The 22,856-nt window shown below is 37.0% G+C and overlaps 1 protein-coding gene across 2 annotated transcripts in view; it reads right to left on the bottom strand.

Moving 5' to 3' along the window:
• Positions 1-22,856, bottom strand: part of Ugt8 (UDP glycosyltransferase 8) — a 66,315-nt gene that overhangs the window by 13,680 nt on the left and 29,779 nt on the right. For both annotated transcript variants that reach the window (XM_021158526.3, XM_029475273.2), the window contains exon 3: positions 141-283. In XM_021158526.3, coding sequence (XP_021014185.1) covers positions 141-283 — 143 coding nt within the window. The remainder of the gene's footprint in view (positions 1-140; positions 284-22,856) is intronic.

Raw genomic sequence — 22,856 nt, 5'->3', positions numbered from 1 at the left:
CAATGCAGTAGAAATACAATAAAACTTCAAGATCATCTAGCCAGCGAATCAAGGTGCTAGGTTCTACAAGGGTATGAAGACTAAATAGGGAGATATTGGGTTTCAACAGTAAAAGCTACTCTGAATTATCATGACCTTACCTCCAAATCACTTTTTGAGGCAATCTCCCCAGAGCTCCTGCCAGTTTGTTGGCAATGTCTTCTGACAGATACTTGACACCAGCTCCAAAAGACACCAGGACAAAGCCATGTTCCTGAGCACCGTTTACCCACCTCTGCAGATCCTGCAACAAAAATATGGAAAACAATTTTATGAAGACCAATACAAGTCAGTGCCATCAAAAATGTAACTTTGAAAAGTCTTCATATAATTTCCTTATACAAACAACAACAACAACAAAGTAAGAACAGCACATGGAACTTTCCTCTATAAAACTACAAACTGGTTTAAAAGGTTTATGTCAGGAGACAGAGAAGTTTTGCAGCTATTACGGATTATGAACACTTACCACTCTTGCAATGGACTTGAGTTCAGTTTCCAATCCATACATACAACTCTGTCTGTAACTATAGTTTCTAGGACTATGGCAATCCCTTTTGATCTATACCCATAACAGGTATACAGGTATGTATAGACTGTGCATACATACATACATGTAAGAAAAACAGTCATAGTCTCTGTCTCTGTCTCTGCCTCTCCTTCTTCTTCTCCTTCACTAAATATCAACTCAAAAAAAAAAAAAGGAAAAAAAAAAACAATAGCTGAGAGGATCAAATCCCAAAGGTCAGAACATTTTAATCGTTAATCTATTGCTGGTTAGAAATGTGAGAATATAAGCAAAAGATTCAACTGACTATGTGCCAACACTTCCAGCTATACTCTTCGGTGAGTCTTTTCAAACTTTGGCTGGGGTGGTTGATATGCATAAAAATGAAAGCAGTTCCTTACATGGGTAGCACTCCTGTTAGTTATGTGCTGTAAGCACAAGTTTTAGGTTAATGCAAGTCTTCTTGAATGAATCTTTCTCCAGGTTGTAGAGGCTGTTACCGTGTGAACAGTAATGGGTCCAGCAACATTTGAGGACACAAAACTCCCTTAAGGACAACTCTGCTATCTACTGGATGGTATGCCATTGGCTGTCATCAAAAGAGGGTGGGGCTCAGTTTTGTAGTAGTATTTGTGGTCTAGAGCCTCCTATCAATGCCACTATGTAGACCCTGCCTTTCTGTTCAGTATCATTGGGTTGCAGTCTTGTGTTGTTGTAGTTTTACAGTTTTACACCACTTTTTAGAACACACTAAATCACAGCCAAGGAGTACTACATGGTAAGAGTCATGTCACACAGCAGAGCAGTGGTGACGCACGCCTTTAATCCCAGCACTTGGGAGGCAGAGGCAGGAGGATTTCTAAGTTCAAGGCCAGTCTGGTCTACAGAGTGAGTTCCAGGACAGCCAAGGCTACACAGAGAAACCCTGTCTCCAAAGGGAAAAAAAAAAAAAAACAAAAAAACAAAAAGAGAACATGTGACATACATTTTTCCTTATTTAATAATGTTTGTATAAAGGTGCGTTATGACATTTCATTCCTAGAGAAGGAAGGGATGGAATGCAGTTTATATCCCAAATGAATTAGAGAATCAAAATCCTGTAAGAAGGAGAGTGAATGGTAGAGCCCTGTAGCCAGTGAAGTAAGAACACTTTGATTGTTGGGTAAAAACCTATCTTAGCATTATTTTCTCAGAAACTTGATTTATAATTGTATAAAAGAAACAGAGCCTACCTCAATTTCAGATTAAAACTAACATTATCTTACATTTACCAAGCCTTATTTCACATGATGAAAACTTAAGCATCATATCTCTAGGTTCTAAGTAAGAACAAGAAGCAAATCTACTCACAATTTAAATTTTATGCACAGTTCTGAGGCAGACATATCTGAGACATGTACAAAGCTTCGTAGAGAACACAGCACATTTTCCTTGTCTTGCCTTCATTTAAGTTACAACCTACCACTCAATTTTAGGATCAATACTATTTGGAAAAAGTTTATCCAGATTCAGGAAGCTTCACAGAAATGAAGTAATTTCTTTCACAAAGATTTGAAACATCCCAGAGTTTTAGTAAACTTTAGTTTAAGTTTTTAAAAAATACTTCTCTAGTTTTTATTTGGCATGAAGTGAAATGAAACACACACACACACACACACACACACACACACAACTCAGCTATTAAACACAATGACTTCATGAAACTCTTAGGCAAATAGATGGAACCAGAAAATATCATCCCGAGTGAGGTCAAAAGCTCAAAATACCCAAGATACAATTCACAGAGCAAATAAAGCTCAAGAGGACCAAAGATCAAAGTGTGGATACTTCGGTCCTTTCTTCTCAGAATGGCTAAGATAAAAAATTCAGGTGACATCAGATGCTGGTGAGGATGTGGAGAAAGAGGAACACTCCTCCATTGTTGGTGGGATTGCAAGCTTGTACAACCACTCTGGAAATCAGTCTGGCGGTTCCTCAAAAAATTGGACATAGTACTACCAGAGGATCCAGCAATACCTCTCCTGGGCATATATCCAGAAGATGGTCCAACTGGTAAGAAGGATATATGCTCCACTATGTTCATAGCAGCCTTATTTATAATATCCAGAAGCTGGAAAGAACCCAGATATCCCTCAACAGAGGAATGGATACAGAAAATGTGGTACATTTACACAATGGAGTACTACTCAGCTATTAAAAAGAATGAATTTATGAAATTCCTAGCCAAATGGATGGACCTGGAGGGCATCATCCTAAGTGAGGTAACCCAATCACAATAGAACTCACGCAATATGTACTCACTGATAAGTGGATATTAGCCCAGAAACTTAGAATACCCAAATACAAGATACAATTTGTGAAACACATGAAACTCAAGAAGAATGAAGACCCAAAGTGTGGACACTTTGCCCCTTCTTAGATTTGGGAACAAAACACCCATGGAAAGAGTTACAGAGACAAATTTTGTAGCTGAGATGAAAGGATGGACCATCTAGAGACTGCTATACCTGGGGACCCATCCCATAATCAGCCTCCAAAGGCTGACACCATTGCATACACTAGCAAGATTTTGCTGAAAGGACTCAGGTATAGCTGTCTCTTGTGAGACTATGCCGGGGCCTAGCAAACACAGCAGTGTATGCTCACAGTCAGCTAATGGATGGAACACAAGGCTCGCAATGGAGGAGCTAGAAAAAGTACCCAAGGAGCTGAAGGGGTCTGCAACCTTATAGGTGGAACAACAATATGAACTAACCAGTATCCCCGACCTCGGGTCTCTAGCTGCATATGTATCGGAAGATGGCCTATTCGGCCATCATTAGGAAGAGAGGCCCCTTGGTCTTGCAAACTTTATATGCCTCAGTACAGGAGAACACCAGGGCCAAGAAGTGGGAGTGGGTGGGTAGGGGTGTGTGGGGGGAGGGTCTGGGGGATTTTTGGGATAGCATTTGAAATGTAAATGAAGAAAATACCAAATTAAAAAAAAAAGAATGACTCTGGGTATATGCTAGCTGCCTATGTATTCAAGTCAACAAAAGAGCCGGTCTCAAAAGATAAGTTGAGGCATGATTTATCTGCAATTGCATGCACGTTTATTGCACACATACCTGCACACACATATGGACAAATAGTGCACCACACAAATAAACTCATTTAAAAAATGAAAATAAACAAGAAGTCTAAGAACTTTGGGAAAGGACAGGCAGTTTACTTTTCTAGGTATAACGTGTCCCAGAACCTTGAGCAATTATGTCTCTTAATGTTAGCAAACAGGACGGAGCAATGAAGGTGGCTGATGGAGACACACTGTTGTCAGCTGTGAGCTGGAGATTTTCACCTGAGAGTAAGGGAGTTATAAAACTACAGGTCTAGGGAACATATGAGTTTCTATACTCTCACAGATCATGAATTACAGAAGGATAAAAAAAGGTTAAACGGAATTAAAAAGATGATTTATCTGTAGATACAAAAGAAGCCATTAGTTGTATTCTAGAATGGTCTTCCTGAGTCAGAGACAACAGAGGTCACAAAAGAAACAAGTGGATCTCACTAAAGATCAAACATCCCACAGAAAATACAAGGGATGAAGCAATAAACTAGAAGGAATTTAGAACATACTATGAAGAGTTAGTATGAAAACCAAATAAACAGAAATATACATAAATGACTTGGAAAAACTGGCCCCAGGGAATGTTTTATTGCACAAATATTCCAGGAAAGTGTTTCACCTTATTTCAGAGGAACATAAACTCAAAATGTTCATATCATCTACAAGCATTATATGAAATGCTAAGGGGCTGGTGAGACGGCTCAGTGGGTAAGAGCACCCGACTGCTCTTCCGAAGGTCCAGAGTTCAAATCCCAGCAACCACATGGTGGCTCACAACCATCTGCAACGAGATCTGGCGCCCTCTTCTGGAGTGTCTGAAGACAGCTACAGTGTACTTGCATATAATAAATAAATAAATCTTAAAAAAAAAAAAGAAATGCTAAGACCCAACAATGTAATCCATTTAACCTTAAACATTTAAAGAAATGGTTTTAATGTTCACTTACTAAGTGTTACAGTTTTGAAATTCTCTTTCAACTTCTTCTTTTTTTTTTCTTTCAGAAAGAGTATAATCTAAGTGGCCAAGTGGCCTCTGGGTATCCCAGTAGTCTTTTCCCACTGTAAGATTAACACTCAAGTGATATTTTTCTTTCAGTAATTCAGCAGTATGAGCTCTTTAGTGTATTAATTTTCCATCCATCTAGAACTTTAGAGATTTTCCATGGATCTAGATTTCCATGGAATAATAAGACTGAGTACTATAGTCAGTTTTGCTCCTTTTTTTTTTTTTTTGGATATTTTATTTATTTACATTTCAAATGTGATCCCCTTTCCCGATTTCTCATCCCCCCTCCTGCTTTTTGCTTTGAGGCAGGATCTTGCTATGAAGTTCCCGTAACTCTGAAACTAGTCATGTAACTACATCTACCCTCAATCCACAGCAATCTCCACATGTTAGCCTCCCAAGTGCACCATCATGCCTGCCTTCATCTTTCCATCTTTTTGTTTGTTTGTTTGTTTGTGTTTTGTTTTTCGAGACAGGGTTTCTCTGTGTAGCCCTGACTGTCCTGGAACTCACTCTGTAGACCAGGCTGGCCTCACTCAGAACTTCTCCTGCCTCTGCCTCCCAAGTGCTAGAATTAAAGGCATGCACCACTACACCCTGCCCATCACTATTTTTAATTATCTCATTAGTTTGCTTGCTCAGTACAATGTATTGAATATTTCATCTTCTCAATGATTCAAACTGTCACCATCTTGCTTTCTAAATTCTGCTCTGTTCTACTTATCTGTCATTCCTGATAATTCTGAAATTTATAGCTATTTTATAATATAATTTAATGTTTGCATGGTTCCATTTTTCTCATTACATTTATTTTGCAATTAGGTTAATTTTACATTTGATACATTTTAATTACTTTTAAAGTCAAAACAATGTTACTTTTATGCACTGTGAGTATTTATGCACATATGCATAGACTATGTATTCCATTTCATACAAAATGTAAATTTAGAAATCCTAACCATTCCTTTATATTCAGATGTCAGTACAACACTCTATACCACCAGGTGGCATGGCAGGCATAGAGCAGAGATGCTTGGCTTCAAACATCCCTATGTCTAAGACTGATACTCAAATCTAAGGGTTCTGGGAATCAAGCCCCCAGGGGAATAACTCTCCAATCTGGAAATGAAAGCTAATGATCAAAACAATGCAACAAATATTCTACATGAACATAGTAACACAGATGTTAGAGGCTACCCCACTATATGTGGATAAATAATTTCATGTCTACACAATTTAATTGCCAGATCTGTGCTAACCCCTCTCTCCCGCTCTCCTCTCTCTCTCTCTGAATATGAACATTTTGGAAAGAAGACCACAAAATAAAATAATCATATTGTCTTCTTACAGTGTTAAGTAAGTTTCCTTAAATTTTTTTACAGGAAAATATTCGTTTGTTTATAATAATCATTGCTATGTGTTAAGATATCTGCCTTGTTTAACAGCTACCACATAACTATGTAGTGATTTGGTTTCTATCTGCCAGATTCCTTTCTCTGGATCAATTATATACCAAATGGCTTGACTTGGTCATAAGAGACAGAAAGAAGGTAGTTGTATATGCTGTCCTTTTACTAGTCCACCTACTTTATCTAGTGTTGTTCAGTATGAAGGAGTACAGTACATGGGCTCTGTGATAGGAGACTGGGTACAATGAGAGTTAAAGAATATAGCAAAGTGGTGATCTACAGGTACAACAATTTCAGTAGTTTTAGGTAATACTGATGGATGTTGAAAAGTCATGGACAGTATAGGAATCTAGGTAGTTCTTCAACTTTTCAGAGACCATTACTGAATAATTGATGTTCCACTCTCTATCCAAAAGCAAACAGAAGACTGCTATTAATTTTAGATCATGTAAACCCTCAAATAACTCTTGCTGAACCAATAAAAGACTAACTAAAGATCTGATGGTGCAGTCTGCCTCTGTCTTCACTGAGGCTTCATTCTGATGGTATGAGAATCTTCCAAACTTAGAAAGGATACTCATGTCTGATGCCTGGGAACAGACTGGGTTGCAGTAGCTAGCTCTAGCTATGTCCTGCTGGCACCCAGTGATCCAAACCTATACCTTTTTCTCCACCCAAAACTGGGAGCCTGGAGAGAGGGTCAGCACAGGCAAGAAAACTTTAACACTGTATCCTTTGTCAGGCCCATGCATTCTGAGGGAAAGAATGCCTGGACTGTGAGGGAGTCCTACACAAAGATGGCAATAGAAGAAAAGGGGGAGGGAGCTGAGAGCACTTTTGTTGTTACCAACACCAACATCAATAGGGCTTTTTTTCCACTCTCTTTTACCATGTCTGATATAAAGAATGTTCTGCTTAGATCAGGTGGGCTGCAAATAATTGAAATATTTATTTTGTAAAATTCAGCAACTAGAATAACAGGAAATATTTTGATACAAAATCTTTTAAAAAGAGCTCCAGGCATCATATGATTTTGAGTACTACCAGAATAGTTTAACAAGCCTTACTAAATAAAAATTAAAGATTTAAAAAAAAAAAGAATAAAAGTTAGGGCTGGATAGAGAGCATGAGATAAAGTGCTTGCTGCATGAGGAACAGAGTTCAGGGTCTCAGCACTCATGCAAAAGTCAGATGTGCCAGGACCTGGCTGTGACCCCAAGCCTAGGGGATGAAAGCAGGCAAATCATGGCAGTCAGCATTGCCAAGACGGTGATCTCTGAGCTCTGCATCTCTAAGAGACCATGCATCATAAAACAAAAGGCACTGGATATCAATCCCTGATCTACATATACCAGCACCAGTAAGTATATACAACACACACATATACAAACACACACACACACACACAACTCAAAATGAACATGTACTAGCCACTCTTTTATGTTTGGGAACAGATTTTCCTCCAAGTCCATTCCCACTACTTGCTATGTGATGTCAATCAAGTCACTAGAAGTCTGGCTTCTTCACCTCCGTAAGTGCAGGTAACACATCACAGGACATGGAGATCAAATGAGATCAAATATTTTAGAAGTACTTTGTCAGCCAAAAACAAGCTTGTTCTTTTTCCTAGATGAGATGTCTAACAAGTAATATACAAATTAAGGGACGAAAAAGACATGCATTTCAAGGAAAAAGAAGATAGGAATAGACAGTCCTCCTGAAACAAAATATTTTCTCTATATTCTGTTACCATATTTTACATTCCTCAGCATAGAGCTAGCTAGAATAAATAAATAAAGGTAAAATATTACGATGTTTTTCATGCAGTGTAAAGTTGTCAAGTTTTCTAAAACATTCAAATGCTTTCCAGGTTTATCCAGGAATTTAAGCAGCAACTAACCTAAAGATGCATTAGAGAGATCAATGTCAAGGTGATGGCTAAGTCTTCCTAACACTGAACAATCGAGAGAATAAAAAACCCTGAAAGAGGCATTCATTCCCACGGAGATACTGAAGTATCTGTTTTCCTTTCCAGTAGGCTTATAATTTTGACCAGCACAGTTACAATTAGAAGTAAGCAAAATTTGAAACCTTTTGAGGAAAGCTACATTTTCAAGGTTCTTCAGACCTTCAACAAACTGCAGACAAGCATTTCTGACATCCAAGGATATGAGCACAGCAAGGTGCTGAGAAGCTGTGGAAAGTACACTGGGTAAGCAAAAGAGCAGATACCAAGCAAACAAACAAACAAACAAACAAAAAAAACAACTAGAAAAGCAAGTCTCTCAAAATGATATGTAAATCTTCCTTATGTTACAAGAGTAAACGAAGAATCCAGAGATGTAAGAAGGCTAGTGATTTGGAAACAGATTTGAAATGAGCATGTGTACAAGAGAGAAGAGACCAAGATGCATATGTGGTACCTTTCTTCATGAATGAGTGTAGAGTATAGCTCTGCAGCCTAAAACATATTCCCTAATCTCCTGCCAAGGTAAACAGCAAAATTATGCTATAAAACCATGGACATGTGTACTGCTTACAGTTTCAAGGCAAAGGACACAATGCCTTTATTTGCTCTCCAGGTATATTTATTTCATCAATGATGCAATCACTGTTAAACAAACTTGTATCGGCCACATTTTATGTGTGTGGGACTATACACTAGGAATATAAAAGAGCAAGATATGGTTTCCTTGCCTGGAAGTACAAAGTCCAACCCAGATTCCTGGCCTTCACTAGCAGGGAATTAACACTGCCTTTGCTGCACTACTTCCTGTGCTGACCAAGTGGATTCCTTGGAAATAAATTTTTTAATTTTAAAAAACTCACTTATGTTAAATACCTGGGAGCTACATCTTACTTTTCTACTGATTTCAGAGTTGTATTGCTGGAGAAATAATTTGATGACAATCAATTCCAGTTTGTAGGCTAAATCTTTCCAGTATCCATTAGAAATACATTTAGACTTAAATAAAATAGTAAAAAGATACTGGAAGCATAAGAACTTCATCATAAGTATTAGAAATTATTTTTCTAATATTAAGACATTGGTATTTAGTGTTTCTAAATTATAAGCCATTATAGAGCAGAACAGAAAAGTGAGAACTTGTTTAAAACTAGTCTAACACATAATTACCAAGGTAATCACTTAAGCAGTTCTTTCCAGGTTGATGGTAACAGTTAAGTTAGTTGCTCTCAAATGCTTTATGAAATAGCCCATCTTCTGCTGTACAAAGGCCATATATCCATGACTTCATGGATATTTCCATTAGCTCCTGTTCCCGTCTAATCATATGAACACTGTGTAAACTTAAGAAAGATGGAGAAAGCTTTGGTCTACTTTTTGGCAAGAATGACAATGTAATACATGCCCGTCTCCCTCTTACTCCTCACTTAGATAATAGATTTATCCAATTTTCCAGGAAGTAAACTATCTTATACAATAAAGTTAATGACCCAGCAGTAATGGTACATTGATCTCAGGATGGGTAGTTGGTCATTTCAGGGGAAGCATGTGTGCTTTGGATAGAAACACGCTGAACAGTAACAGCCTGCTAAAACTGTATATCCTTCCATGTATAACCTTATATAAAGAAAATAGTAAATGTTACTCTATTGGAAAAATAATAGGATGATGAGGCAAAGAAAAGAATGCTATCTGGATTGAGTCATGGCTATATAAATAAAGAATGAACTTCAGCTATCTAACATCACTATAACCCCAACTAGTAATGCTAGATTCCCTAGGGAAATGGATGGAAAGATCATGCAATCAGTATGTACTGCACTGCCAATTCTATAGCACTAAAACGTGAATTAGTCTCTTCTCCTTATATTCCGTGGCCAAATCATTTTGTGAATAGTGTAGGGGAGATAGAGAAGTCTATGTGAGAAATTATCATTGAGCAGACGATAACCATGGGCTTTCTCACCTACTTCCTTAACTTATTCCTGGGCCTTCTCATGAAAGTTTGCTTCCCACTCTGAAACACTATATTCGAAAGTTTTATTCGATCTTTAATCCCTACCTGATGCTCAAGTTCTCAGTACTTCTTTTTATTTCATAAGAACACTTAAACCTCTGATGGTTCGTCCAAAGATCACAATCTGTACGCCTTATTCTAAAGACTGTCCACTCTCTTAGCTTATTCTGGCTCTGCTAACTTGGGTCCTCTGCTCACAGCTTCTCTCCACATGAGAGTACATTCATCTATTCAAACTCAACAAATCATTCAAGGTCAGCTCCTAGGCTACCTACTGCACCAGTTCTTATCTGATTTTGCCAAGATTAATAATGCATTCTTCATTTCTCTTCTTTGCTACATATATCTATGGCACTATTCAGACAGGGACAGCTTATACCAAAGAAAAGAGCACGATCAGTTAAAAAACAGTTTATAAAGCATTTAAATTTTTTTAAATCCCTGAATTTATTAAGTAAGTTCATTCTGGACCCCCTTACCTGACAAATACTTTCTGAAAACTGAGTAATCCTCAAAATAAATTTAAAACTCTACTAACAGAAGTAGAAAGTACCACCAGGGCAGCAACTGTAATAGAACTAGAAAGGGCAATCGTAGCATTAGATATGCTTTTCATTAAAAGGTAAAAGCATATATTTTAAAGTAAAAATGACTTTATATATTTGTAAGAGGTAACAACAATGGAAAGAGTGTAAGTTTTTAAAATCCATCTCAAACAAAAGAAGGTTTGGATGTTAAACTGCAATGGTCCCAGAGGACATCCTGCAGGTGAGCTTATAGGCATGGCAATTCCAAAGGCACTAAGTGTAACCACTCAGCTAATCACCACAAATCCTTTGGCCCCCTGGGCAGAGGGAATCAATGATCCTAAGGCCTAAGGTCCTCTGGGGTATAATCTCTGCTGTGAACTCATCTTGGGAAACTCTCTCCATACCAATCAAATGTGGCTTAAAAACCCACTGGTCCAAAACACCACTGCTTTAAATGAATACTTCACGATTTTGAACCATTACTCACTGAATAAATTACTGTTCATTGAATTTAAATAACTGTATATAGAACAGTTCTCAAAGTGGAGGAAAACAACGTGTACTAGTACAGCCATGACTAGTAAAACGCAGCAAAAGCCATGAAGTCAGAACAGCTGTTGACACAGCCCAGCAAAGCTGAGTCCAATGTTTTTGCTACTGTGCTCCCTGTCTTTCACTTTGGGTTTCTGATCCCTACATGATGCATTTGTGGGGAACATTTTACATCATGATTCATTTATGTTTTTTTCCTCAGAAAATTATTTCTGCTCTCAAAAAATAACCTTATCTGGCTCTCCTCAGGATTCTTCCTTGCCATGGGCACTGTGAAAAGCACACAAAAAATGATTATCCCCCAATTTTTTTTTGGCACACCTGCCCCTAAGCAAACTCAGAAACAAGAGATTTGGTAACAGATCAGACTACAGGCCTCTTCCCATGTCCAGTCCACAGGACATTGCCCCCTGAAAATAGAAACTTAATAACAAGGTTACTTTGCCTAAAACAACATTTGATAATATGATATAAAATTACTATAAAACATAAGAATTTGCCAATCATAAGGACACTGGTAAGCTTCAGTGAGGTCTTTTAACTAAAAACCAAAGAGAAAATAAATGACTTGAACAAGTCAGCCTGCCGCCTGGGAGAGTTTTCAAACTTTAAAGCCAGGCTCTCACAAGTTATACTTCTATCACTGTGCACTGTTTAAGGTTTGGAAACTCATCTAGATGGACTCAGATACTTTTCTATCTGTTTAATGATGAACTTTCCTGAAGAATAGAATGTCATATGTCATAAGTGCTCACAGTCTAAAATGATTTGAGATGAATAATAATACCTAATATCTCTGTAATTGTAACACTTGTCTAGTAACAAAGTGATATGATCCGTACTTCTTTTGAAATGAAGTTTGTCACTTTTGTAGAATCTGTATAAAGAAATATCCTGGTTGCTACTCAGTCAGATGCAAGATTCTTCCAGCCATGGTCTCTGATTACCCCCTTCCATCTGATCAATGCAAGACAGCAGCCAAAAGGAGGCCATTGGAAGATGAATATCTCTTAAATTCCCGACCAATGGCCTTTATTATAAAATGCTGATGTGAGCATATAATCTATAAGACAATCTAAAGACCATTGAAAGTTTCCCACCAGAATTAAGTTCCCTACTGGCAATGATGAAGAGAGAACAATGCTGTATAGGAAGAACTTTCAGCCAGTGCTGCAGTGTTCCACTGTTTCCTATGATACATTTATATTCTCTCTCTCTCTCTCTCTCTCTCTCTCTCTCTCTCTCTCTCTCTCTCTCTCTCTCTCTCTCTCTCTCTCTCTCTCTCTCTCCCCTCTCTCTCTCTCTAAGAGGAAAGGATTTATTTTGCTTACACGTCCATATCTCATTCATTCTGTCATAGAAGGAAGCCAGGTCAAGAACTCAAACAGGGCAGAAACCTGAGTACAGAAATAATGCAGAGACCATGATGCTGCTTAATGACCTGCTCCCCATGGCTTTCTCAGCCTGCTTTCTTATAAAACCTAGGATCTCCTATGCAGGGGAATTATTACTACCCACAATGGACTGGGTCTCCTTCTTCTTCTTCTTCTTCTCCTCCTCCTCCTCCTTCTTCTTTTTAAAAATTAGATATTTTCTTTATTTACATTTTAAATGTTATCCTCTTTCCTAGTTTCCCCTCTGAAAATCTCCTATCCTCTCCACCTATCCCTCTACTTATTGGTTGTTCTTTGTTGTTGGTGGTGGTTTGTTGGGTTTTTGTTGTTGTTGTTGTTGTTGTTATTTGGTTTTTTGTTTAGTTGACTGTTTTGTTATGTTTTCATACTGCTTTAATCCAAAGATAGTATTTTACTTTCTATACTGCTACTTGAGTTTAAAAATTTGTTCCTTCTAAGTATTTTTTAAAGATCAATGAAATACTGAACTAAACTGTAAGTAAACCCCACTTTTGTGCCATAATGGCAAGATTTAAAAACTAATGTCTTTCCCTTAAACTGCTGCACAAAATCTAAATAAAAATCTCATTATACACTCTGGATCTGACTTAACTAAGAAGGAAAAAATGAGGAAGAAAAAAACTATTTTATATAGACTGTTACTCTATAAAAATGTATGTAAATCATTTAAATACTAATTTCTCATTACAAGCAAGACATTTGTCATCTTCCTTGTGCATAAATGTGTCACTTTGATCTGTTCAAACTAGCTTCAAATATGTGGCAATGGAATTCCATCCTACATATGAAGAATAAAGGGACTCAAACAGGAAATCATAGACTAGTCTGGAAAAGGCCTCAAAAGAAAGGCACTATTAAGTTGATGCTACAGACTCTCCCCAGAAAGAGAAAAGACAAACAAGACTAAGTGGTACCTACTAACTAGTCTACAAAGAATGTCCTCTGAGATGCTTCAGCAGTAAAAGTCACTCGTTGCTCTTACACAGTACCCAAGTTTGTTTCGCAGCTTGTACATTCTGTCTCCTGCTCCAGGATATAGGATTCCCTCTTCTGACATGCATCTGGTGCACATAATTACACACAGGCAAAATATATAGACATAAAATGAAATATAAAAATTAAACGAAACAAAATCCACTGTTATACTTAAATTAATCTCCCTCCCACTCCCCACCATGGAACCCTAAGTGATAAAAACTATTGCTGGGAAACTACTTTGCTCATTAAATCAGTTTTGCTGTGCTCTGCACTTTTTATTGCACAATCAAGTGGAGCTGAGGTGTTTTGTACTACACAAATAATGTATGCATGCATTCAGTGAAATTAAATGAGAAGTTACCATTTTTCTAGTAAATTTCACATAGTTAATGTCTTTTATCAACTTTTATTACCAGTAAAGAGAAAAATAAATGGACTTTTTCACACTAAATGGCACATTTGTTTTAAGTCACTAATAAAGTTCATGGGAATCTCTATTTTCTTTTACTTTTAATCTTTTATAGGATGTCTTACACTTACCTTGTTGACCATACTAGCCTTAGAATCACAGCTTTACTGGCTCAGCTTCCTGAGCACCAGGATTCTAGGTATGTGCCACTAAAACTTGGTAATGGAAAGCCCTCTTTAAGGATCACATTACATGTTTGCTTCTTCAAAAGTAGCAAGGGAACTTTAAAGCACAGCAGTTAAGAATGATCAGGAACAAAATACACATGGATTGGGTTACAGAGACAAAATTCGGAGCAGAGCCTGAAGGAATGACCATCCAGAGACTGCCCCACTTGGAGATCCACCCCATAACCAACCACCAAACCCAGACACTAGGCAGATGCCAACAAGAGCCTGCTGACAGGAGCCTGATTTAGCTGTCTCCTGCAAGGCTCTGCTAGTGCCTGGCAAATACAGAAGTGGATACTAGCAGTCATCCATTGGATGGAGCACAAGGTCCCCAATGAAGGAGCCAGAGAAATACCCAGGGAGCTGAAGGGGACTAAAGCCCCATAGAAGGAACATCAATATGAACTAACCAGTACCCTCAGAGCTCCTTGGAACTATATCAGCAATCAAAGAAAACACATGGTGGGACTTGTAGTTCTAGCTATATTTGTAACAGAAGATGACCTGGTTGGTCATCAATGGGAGGAGAGGCCCTTGGTCTGTGAAGGCTCTATGCCCCAGTATAGAGGAATGCCAGGACCAGGAGTGGGAGTGGGTGGGTTAGGGAGCAGGGGGAGGCAGGAGGGGATAGGGGATTTTGGGAGGGGAAACTAGGAAAGGGGATAACATTTGAAATGTAAATAAAGAAAATAGCTAATAAAAAAAATTGATCAGGAACAGAGCCACATGAATGACACTTTCGGACCTTTCCCATAAATTCTGCCAAACAGTAAAATTTAAGTGCCTCTACCAGAAGCATCTCCGAGCTAACTCTCTTTTAGAGATCCACTGTAAGTCTCCTGTAATATTTCTTTTTATTATTCATATTAAATATGACAAGGAACATTATCTTTGTATTCATGTGTGTTTACAACTAATTCTCTCCTAAAGAGCTCTTTGAAGGAAATGTATTATTCTCTCTTCTGTCTCTCAAACCCTGTAAAGCTCTAGCTCACAGGAAGAAATTAATAAACTCTTGCAATGTTTCTCTATCTGACAAAATGACAAAAAATTACAAATGCATTCACTCACGTAATAGGATTTTACTATGTATATGGTATGTATGTGAAAAGAGTTCAGAAATACACAAGGAAATAGAGAACAGTACTCTAAAATAATGTTACCTAAAGCCCTTCAATATTATTATTATTATTATTTTTATCTCCCCCCCTTCCCTTTTCCCTCTTATTCTGGCCCATAGGTTTTGTTTTGTTTTCTTGTTTTTTGTTTCTCATTATGGGTGGTTGTGAGCTACCATGTGGTTGCTGGGATTTGAACTCATGACCTCCAGAAGAGCAGTCAGTGCTCTTAACCGCTGAGCCTTCTCACCAGCCCACCCTTCGATATTATTAACTTAACATGTAGTGGAACATTTTTCTCTAAGCTTCATATGTGCCCTCTTTATTAGAACGAAATGGAAGGCAGAGAACTTACAGACAACTTCTTGTCATTGCAGAGTTTAGTGCTATTTGTCAATGATACTCTTGCCTATCCCAAATAAAAGTCAGGTTATTCACAGGTTGTATCTCCGGCTACTACTTAATAACTATTAAATTCCAAAATATATTTTAACCATTAATTTCTGTCCTTTTGAATAAGAAAGCCATTAGACAAAGCCATTGTCATCATTTTGTATAAAAACATCATTTTTAATATTTAATATAAACAAATCAGAAAAAAAAATCACTCTTAGCAACAGAGTCCTGCCTTGGCAGTTTCTAACTTTAGATTGTTACCAAATATATAAAATAACACTGAAGTAACAAGCACAAAAAAGGTGTTCTATTCTCATCCTTTAAAGAGAATGTCTAGCTTATGGTAATGCTTTGCAGTTTACATAACAAAATAGAGTAAGTTCTAACCACAATATGTAAAGGCATGGCCAACACATATTAGTATCATATTAACAAGATGTACATATGATTATAATTTTCAGAGTAGAAGTTTACTGATGTTTTTCTCTTCAGTATAAGGTTATACTACCAACTCTATCGTTATATCACCTTGAGCTGTAAATATTTTGCTGCCTCTACTTTCACGTGACTGAACAACTGTATGTTGTTGAATCACCTAGCCAGCACTGACAGCTGAGTAAACTCAGCACTGATCCTTTCAATAAGTAGAACTTCAATTTACTTGCCCATCCTGTCACAACTATTTAGTTTGTAAGCAACGGGATTACAGTTTATTGTTTGACTTTTGTTGGTGTATGATAAAGAACGTATTTATTTTAGTTCAAAAGGAATACACTGCTTTCAAGGCTCTTAAGGGGGCAGATAAGTCAGAGGAACAGAGTGTAATTAATTGTTTAAAATTGTTGTAAGAATAAACTTGTATTTGACATCAGTTGAGATGTGAAGGTACTAGAGACTATTTTTCCGTGTTTAAAATAGTATATTTTTCCAAGTCTAATATTTTAAATTTTAAAATAACTTTCTCATTACTCCTGCAAATTGGAATCTATGATTTATACAATATAAGTTAAAGTATGGATTTGGACTGAGCAGAGAGACCACATTGTATTTTGAAGTAACACAATTATTTGTAAAGCTATACTGCCCAAAAGGGAATAGGGGCTGGGGATGGAGGGTTATACCATGATTATCCAAGGACAAAATTCATTACAAATTAATTTGCCTCAAGTACCACTCTCTATTAAATTAACATTTTTGCCTGTCAGGTTCTTTGAACAATATTCTAACATTTATCAGAATTCTTGGAAAGAAATTATGCTAATAGTGAGATCAATGAATAAACTGTCACAAAAATTAGTGTTTTGTTTTAAGATATGCATAGTCTATTTTTTGATGATATGTTCTAAGATATATTTTCAACTTTTCAAAGAAATTTTGGCAATTATATAATCTGGAGTAAAGTTATATATTTTTTAATTAGATATTTTCTTTATTTACATTTGAAATGTTATTCCCTTTCCTAGTTTCCCCTCTGAAAATCCCCTCTCCTCTCCCTGCTCCCCAATCCACCCACTCCCACATCCTGGCCCTGGCATTCACCTATACCGGGGCATAGAACCTTCACAAGACCTAGAACCTCTCCTCCCATTGATGAACAACTAGGCCATCCTCTGCTCATGCAGCTTGAGCCATGGGCCCCACCATGTGTTTTCTTTGGTTGGTGGTTTAGTCCCAGGGAGCTCTGGAGGTACTGGTTAGTTCATATTGTTGTTCCTCCTATCGGCGGGCTACAAACCCCTTCAGCTCCTTGGGTACTTTCTCTAGCTCCTTTGTTGGGGCTGCCACCCTGAGGATCCATCCCATAAACAACCACCAAATCCAGACACTATTGCAGATGCCAACAAGATATTGCTGACAGGAGCCTGATAAATCTGTCTCCTGAGAGGCTCTGCCAGTGCCTGGCAAATACAGAAGTGGGTGCTCCCATTCATCCATTAGATGGAGCACAAGTTGTGTGTTTTTAACACTTGAATTTTTAAGTTTTGATGTGACTAGGTCAGTTACTATAAATGTATATCCTCCACCCCCAGAAAATATTGTAGAATTAGGACCATGAGGAATTCTCTTCTAAGAAATATTATTCTATGATATTTTAACAGTGACCTGGAAAGTACACTAGTATGATGTGCATTAATAAACCCAGCAGAACACTGTCCTGTGCCAGCTCCCTTCTTCTATGTGATTGTCCTGCCCTGTTTTGGAAAGAAGCTGCTTGTCCGTCACACAAAGAGCATTCACTGTGCCAGTCATTCAACAGAACTCATCTTCTCTATTTTTACAACAGAATTGTTTTTCTTACTTCAGTGAGAAAGGCATCACAGACCAAGAAAATAAAATAACTTTGCAATGATGTACAACTAATAACGGTGAAGTTACTATTAAAGCCCATGCTGGTCTGTGTCAGTCTATGCTTACTCTAGCACCAAGCAGTCTCTGCTCATAGAGATATTAAAAATAAATCAGATGCTGGAATGGGGGGAGGGTAAGAGATATGAAAAGAGCAGGAATACAAAATGAAAAAAAAAAAAAAAACAGGGGAAAATCCATGACACAAATTCATTGAAAATTAATAAAATCCCAGAAGCTACCTTTTTCAGGTTTCATGAGTGGTATTGTGCTAAGCAAAAGAGCCATGGACACTGGGATGCCCATAAGGTCAGGCCTAGAGATAGGAGGTTCTCTTCAGACCTTTTTGAGGACTGTAGTTAATTCCTCATTCAGCAAAGGCATCTGGACTATAGGCTGACAATGAATATGCATCTGTTGATAGTGGATGGTAGAAATGAGCAGAATCTGGTAGAGAAGGTAGAAGAGAGCTAGAGACGGCTTTTATTTTCTCTTGTTTCTCTTTACAAACTAGCCAACATTGGAATCCTAAAGAGTTAGAAACTGTTTAGATCGCATGTGAACTCTTTGGAAGCTTCATGTACTAACGCATCTCGTTCTGTATTCTCAGTATCTAGCAGTCTTTCATATGGAAGCCTTCAACAAACATCGTTTAAAAAGGAGATGGACTACTACAAGGATGTATATATGAAGGGCTGGTTATTTTCTTCTATATGTAGAAGCCTCGGGAAGATCGCCTTCAATATAGAACTTGGTACACCTCAGTGACCATGGATTGGAAGCTAGAAAATTTACAGTAAGAGACACATGAGGGTAACAATAGATTGGAGAAAGGATGGGGAATATTGTTGAAGCCCTGAAACCAACTAAAAATTTCCAAATAATAGTTTTAAAATCCAAACAGCAGCTACTGAGAAAGATGCACTTTCACATAAAATAGAAACTATTCAGCATGAAAAAGATTAGAATGAACTAAAATGTCAGCCATAAGAGTATCTGGAAAACTCCTTGCTCTTAGTCATGGGAAAGAGCTTTTGAATAGCAGAGTGTTGTACATGGTGACTTCAATGAATTATAATAGAAAAGATGGAATAAGAAAAAGAAAGAATGAGTTAGGATATAGCAACATCTATAATGCCTACTGGATTACATTTGTCACAACTTGTTCCACCCCACTGTCACCTGGCAACAGGCAGATAGGCCTAACCCATTATAAAAGGGGCTGCTTTCCCCCTACTCCCTCTCTTCCTCTTATTCTCTTGGTTTCTTGCCTTCTTGCTCACCCCCTTTCCCCATACTTTACCACACCTCCATAGAACATACCCCCTTCTCTCTTTATCTTTCTATAAACACATCACAACTCCCTTCAAAGACCTTACTATTCTACTCAGGATCTTTTTGTCTAGCCTAGTATGCTTGTCTACCATTCAGATCCAGAAGCCAAGGACACAAGTAGTATTGAGAACATCCCAGGACCATCACAGAAAAATCTCATCATAATCCCTGCTTATTCTCAGTTGCTCTTGATTAACATGTCACATAGCTTCAAGTCTTCAATGGAAAGTTAGGTCACTACGTACAATGACTCAACTGGGAACTGCATAAGCTGAGAATTTACTTCCTCCAATAAATTCCAATTATTACAGGATAATTGGATAATCTCACCTGTAATCAGTCAGAAATACTGGCATCGAGGACACCTTGAGTATTCTACCCAATTGTCCTGAATCACCATCTCCTACCATTTACCTTTCAGCCTAATTACGATGCTGCTATTGATTATTCTGACTCAACACCTCACTGTCATTCAACCTCAAATTTCAGCATAAAATATTTACTACATCTAGAAAGGTAATACATTAGGTTGTTCTCAGCCCTAACCATATTGCAATACATGAGCTGAACTGCTGTTCCTTTGCTATAACTTACTGCATTCAAGGATAGAGATTTGGTGGGACAGAAATATGGCTAAGGCTAGTTTTGTTTTAAATAGAACATGGATTTCTATGAAAGGATTATATTGATAAATTATTAGTAGCAAGTTAAGATAAATTGTTAACATTTGTCTACTTTATACACTAGGCACAAATACTTATTAATGAAACCCTTCATGTGTGAAGATTATTTATTTATGTTTCTCAAACAAAAATGGTATTGTATCCGATTCACTGGGTGTGCTTTGTCCAGTCTGATTTTCTCATTAGCAATTCTCTGCATGATTAAATGCTAAATACACAGCTGTGTAAAGCCTCAACTGGTAGTAACCAGTAGTGCCTAATACTGCTGTCTTAAAGGAATAACAATATAGTCAAATACTGGATGTACAAGCTTTAAGGCCCCATTCAGCTGAAAGACCTGGGGTTATCAATGTAAGTACAGATTATACATACAGTATGTGAATAAAGCTAATGTAGTACTTTTCATCCCAGTTAAAAACTTATGTGGGACAAATAGAATATAACTCCCGCTTAAGAACTTATTCTGTTGAAATGGCAAGTAGGCTAAATCACAGTATGAATTCCACTAGATGACAATTTTTAATGTGTTTAAATTTATTCCTAAGCAGATCTAGTGTAATGAACCATATTATATATTCAAACATCATTATTGCTTTGAAAAATAAGAGCAGGTGTTTGGGGCATTCAGCTGAAAGAGGGAAAAGGCCACACATGTGCTAGTACAGAAGTGAGTTCTTTTATCTTTTCCTTTCTTCTTTGTAATGGTTACCACATCTCAGCTGTTAAAAATAGCATCTTTACAGCAGCAAGTGGTTCCAAATTACACATCACATTAATTACTAATCTAAAAATGAAAAAAAAAATCTCTTAGACAAGCTTTTTTACTTAAAACTGAGTGTAAATAACTACAAGAAAAATAAAATATGCATATGAAATTTACCAAAATAAAATTTAAATTTAAAAAATATTAAAGCATTTCCCTATATTCTGAAATTTAGCTTAAAAGTAAAAATGTGAATATTTTACACAATCTTATTTTAAAAAGCCTCTATCATACAAAGATGAGATACAATTTATTTTTAAAAAATTAAATTTCATGTGTTTTTGTGTGTGTTAGAATTCTCTTTTAAGAAGATTGATCTTTATTTTTATTTATTTGTAGATCTGTGTGTGTCTTTGTGAGTATACAGAATGTGTGTACCCTTGAAAACCAGAAGAAGACACTGAAGTTATGGGCTGTTATACTAAGCGGGTGCTAGAAATCATTTGAAGTAACTCATTCATAATCACAGAGATAGCTCTTCAGCTCCTCTAAAACTTTGTTTAAGATGGCATTTCAAGAAAAACTCATGAACACTCCTTTGTGTTGTAAAAATATAAAATTATTTTTCTTGATTACTCCTTTGTCACATCTCTAATTAGGTACTTTGTTTTGTATCTCTGAGTATGTGAAACTACTAGGTAGTAGTTCTTAACCTTCCTAATGCTGCAACCTTTTAATACAGTTCCTCATGTTGAGATCATAAAGTATTTTGTTGTTACTTCATAAATGTACTTGTGGCACTGTTAAGGATCATACTGTAAATACCTGATATGTAGGATGCCCACAGGCCGAGAATCAGTATACTAGGGATTCTTTAGCTGTTGATCTTCTTTAATTGCATGGTCACTACCGAGAATACACTCACTTATTTCAAATTTTCTACATTTGTTGAGATTTCTTTTGAGTTGTAAATATGGTCTGTTTTAGAGGAGCCTTTATTGGCTCTAGTAAAATGTATATTTTTTAGTTTGAGGTTTAATATTCAATAGGCACCTGTTAGGTCCATTTGATGTACTATGGCATTTAATTCTGTCTCTTCATTTATTATTGTCTAGATCACCTGTTTATGGGGAAATGTAGGGTAATGAAATCACTTACTGTTACTGAATTGCAATTAATCCCCATCTTGAAGCCCAGTAGTACACTTATTATGAAATTGTATGCTTGAGTTTGATGCATACCTGTTTGCCTAAGTAATGTCTTCTTGGTTAACTTAGTGGTTTCAACTTGTAATTAAAAGTTTTAAAGTTACTTTATTTTCTATTTAAAAATTTTTATAAAATATATTTTGATTGTATTCTTTCCCCTTCCCCAACTCTTCCAACCTTCTGAACCAACCAAATTCATGTTATTTTCCCTTTCTCAAAGAAAGAAACACACACACACACACAATGAACTAAAACAAAAAATAAAACAAATAAAAGCATACAAAAAACATGGAAACTGTATGCAAAGCTATTCCATTCTACAGGTATTTATTTAGAAGGTGTTATATTTATTGAACTATAAAATTAGGCCAACATCAGTAAGTTTATTTTACTATATTATAGATCCAAGGAGTTAAATGAAAAAAATCAGAAGGAAATAAAGGGAAAATATTATCTATGAAGGAAAATTGGTTTCTCTCTTGTAACTGAACATAATAATTTTCCTTAAGTCCCAATCAAAACCAACTCATGAGACACTACATTTAAGTCAATGGCCCCTCTCACAGAAGGAAAGACATGCTTATTTGTCTTACTCTGATCTCAACACTCACTTCTCATAACACTTTCCATAATGTATTCTCTGTTAACCAAATAATAACTGACTACTGGTTGAATCAGAATACTTACATCTCCCAATAAAAATGATTCCACAAATAGCTACCTGTGCTGCTTTACTAATTATTCCTTGGCAAGCCAGGCATGCTGGCTCCTCCCTACATACCCAGTATTCAAGAAACTGATGCAGAAGGACCATAGCGCTGAGACTACCCTGGGCTACACAATAATTTCTAAGTCAACTACAGACCTTTGTCCCCCCACTACTTCAGTAAGAAAACAGA

Source organism: Mus caroli, unplaced genomic scaffold (genome assembly GCF_978045245.1).
Source record: "Mus caroli unplaced genomic scaffold, Mus_caroli_1 scaffold_3, whole genome shotgun sequence".
In the NCBI taxonomy this organism is placed as follows: domain Eukaryota; kingdom Metazoa; phylum Chordata; class Mammalia; order Rodentia; family Muridae; genus Mus; species Mus caroli.
The sequence above is the reverse complement of the archived record's forward strand: the minus strand, read 5'-3'. Positions and strand labels throughout refer to the sequence as shown.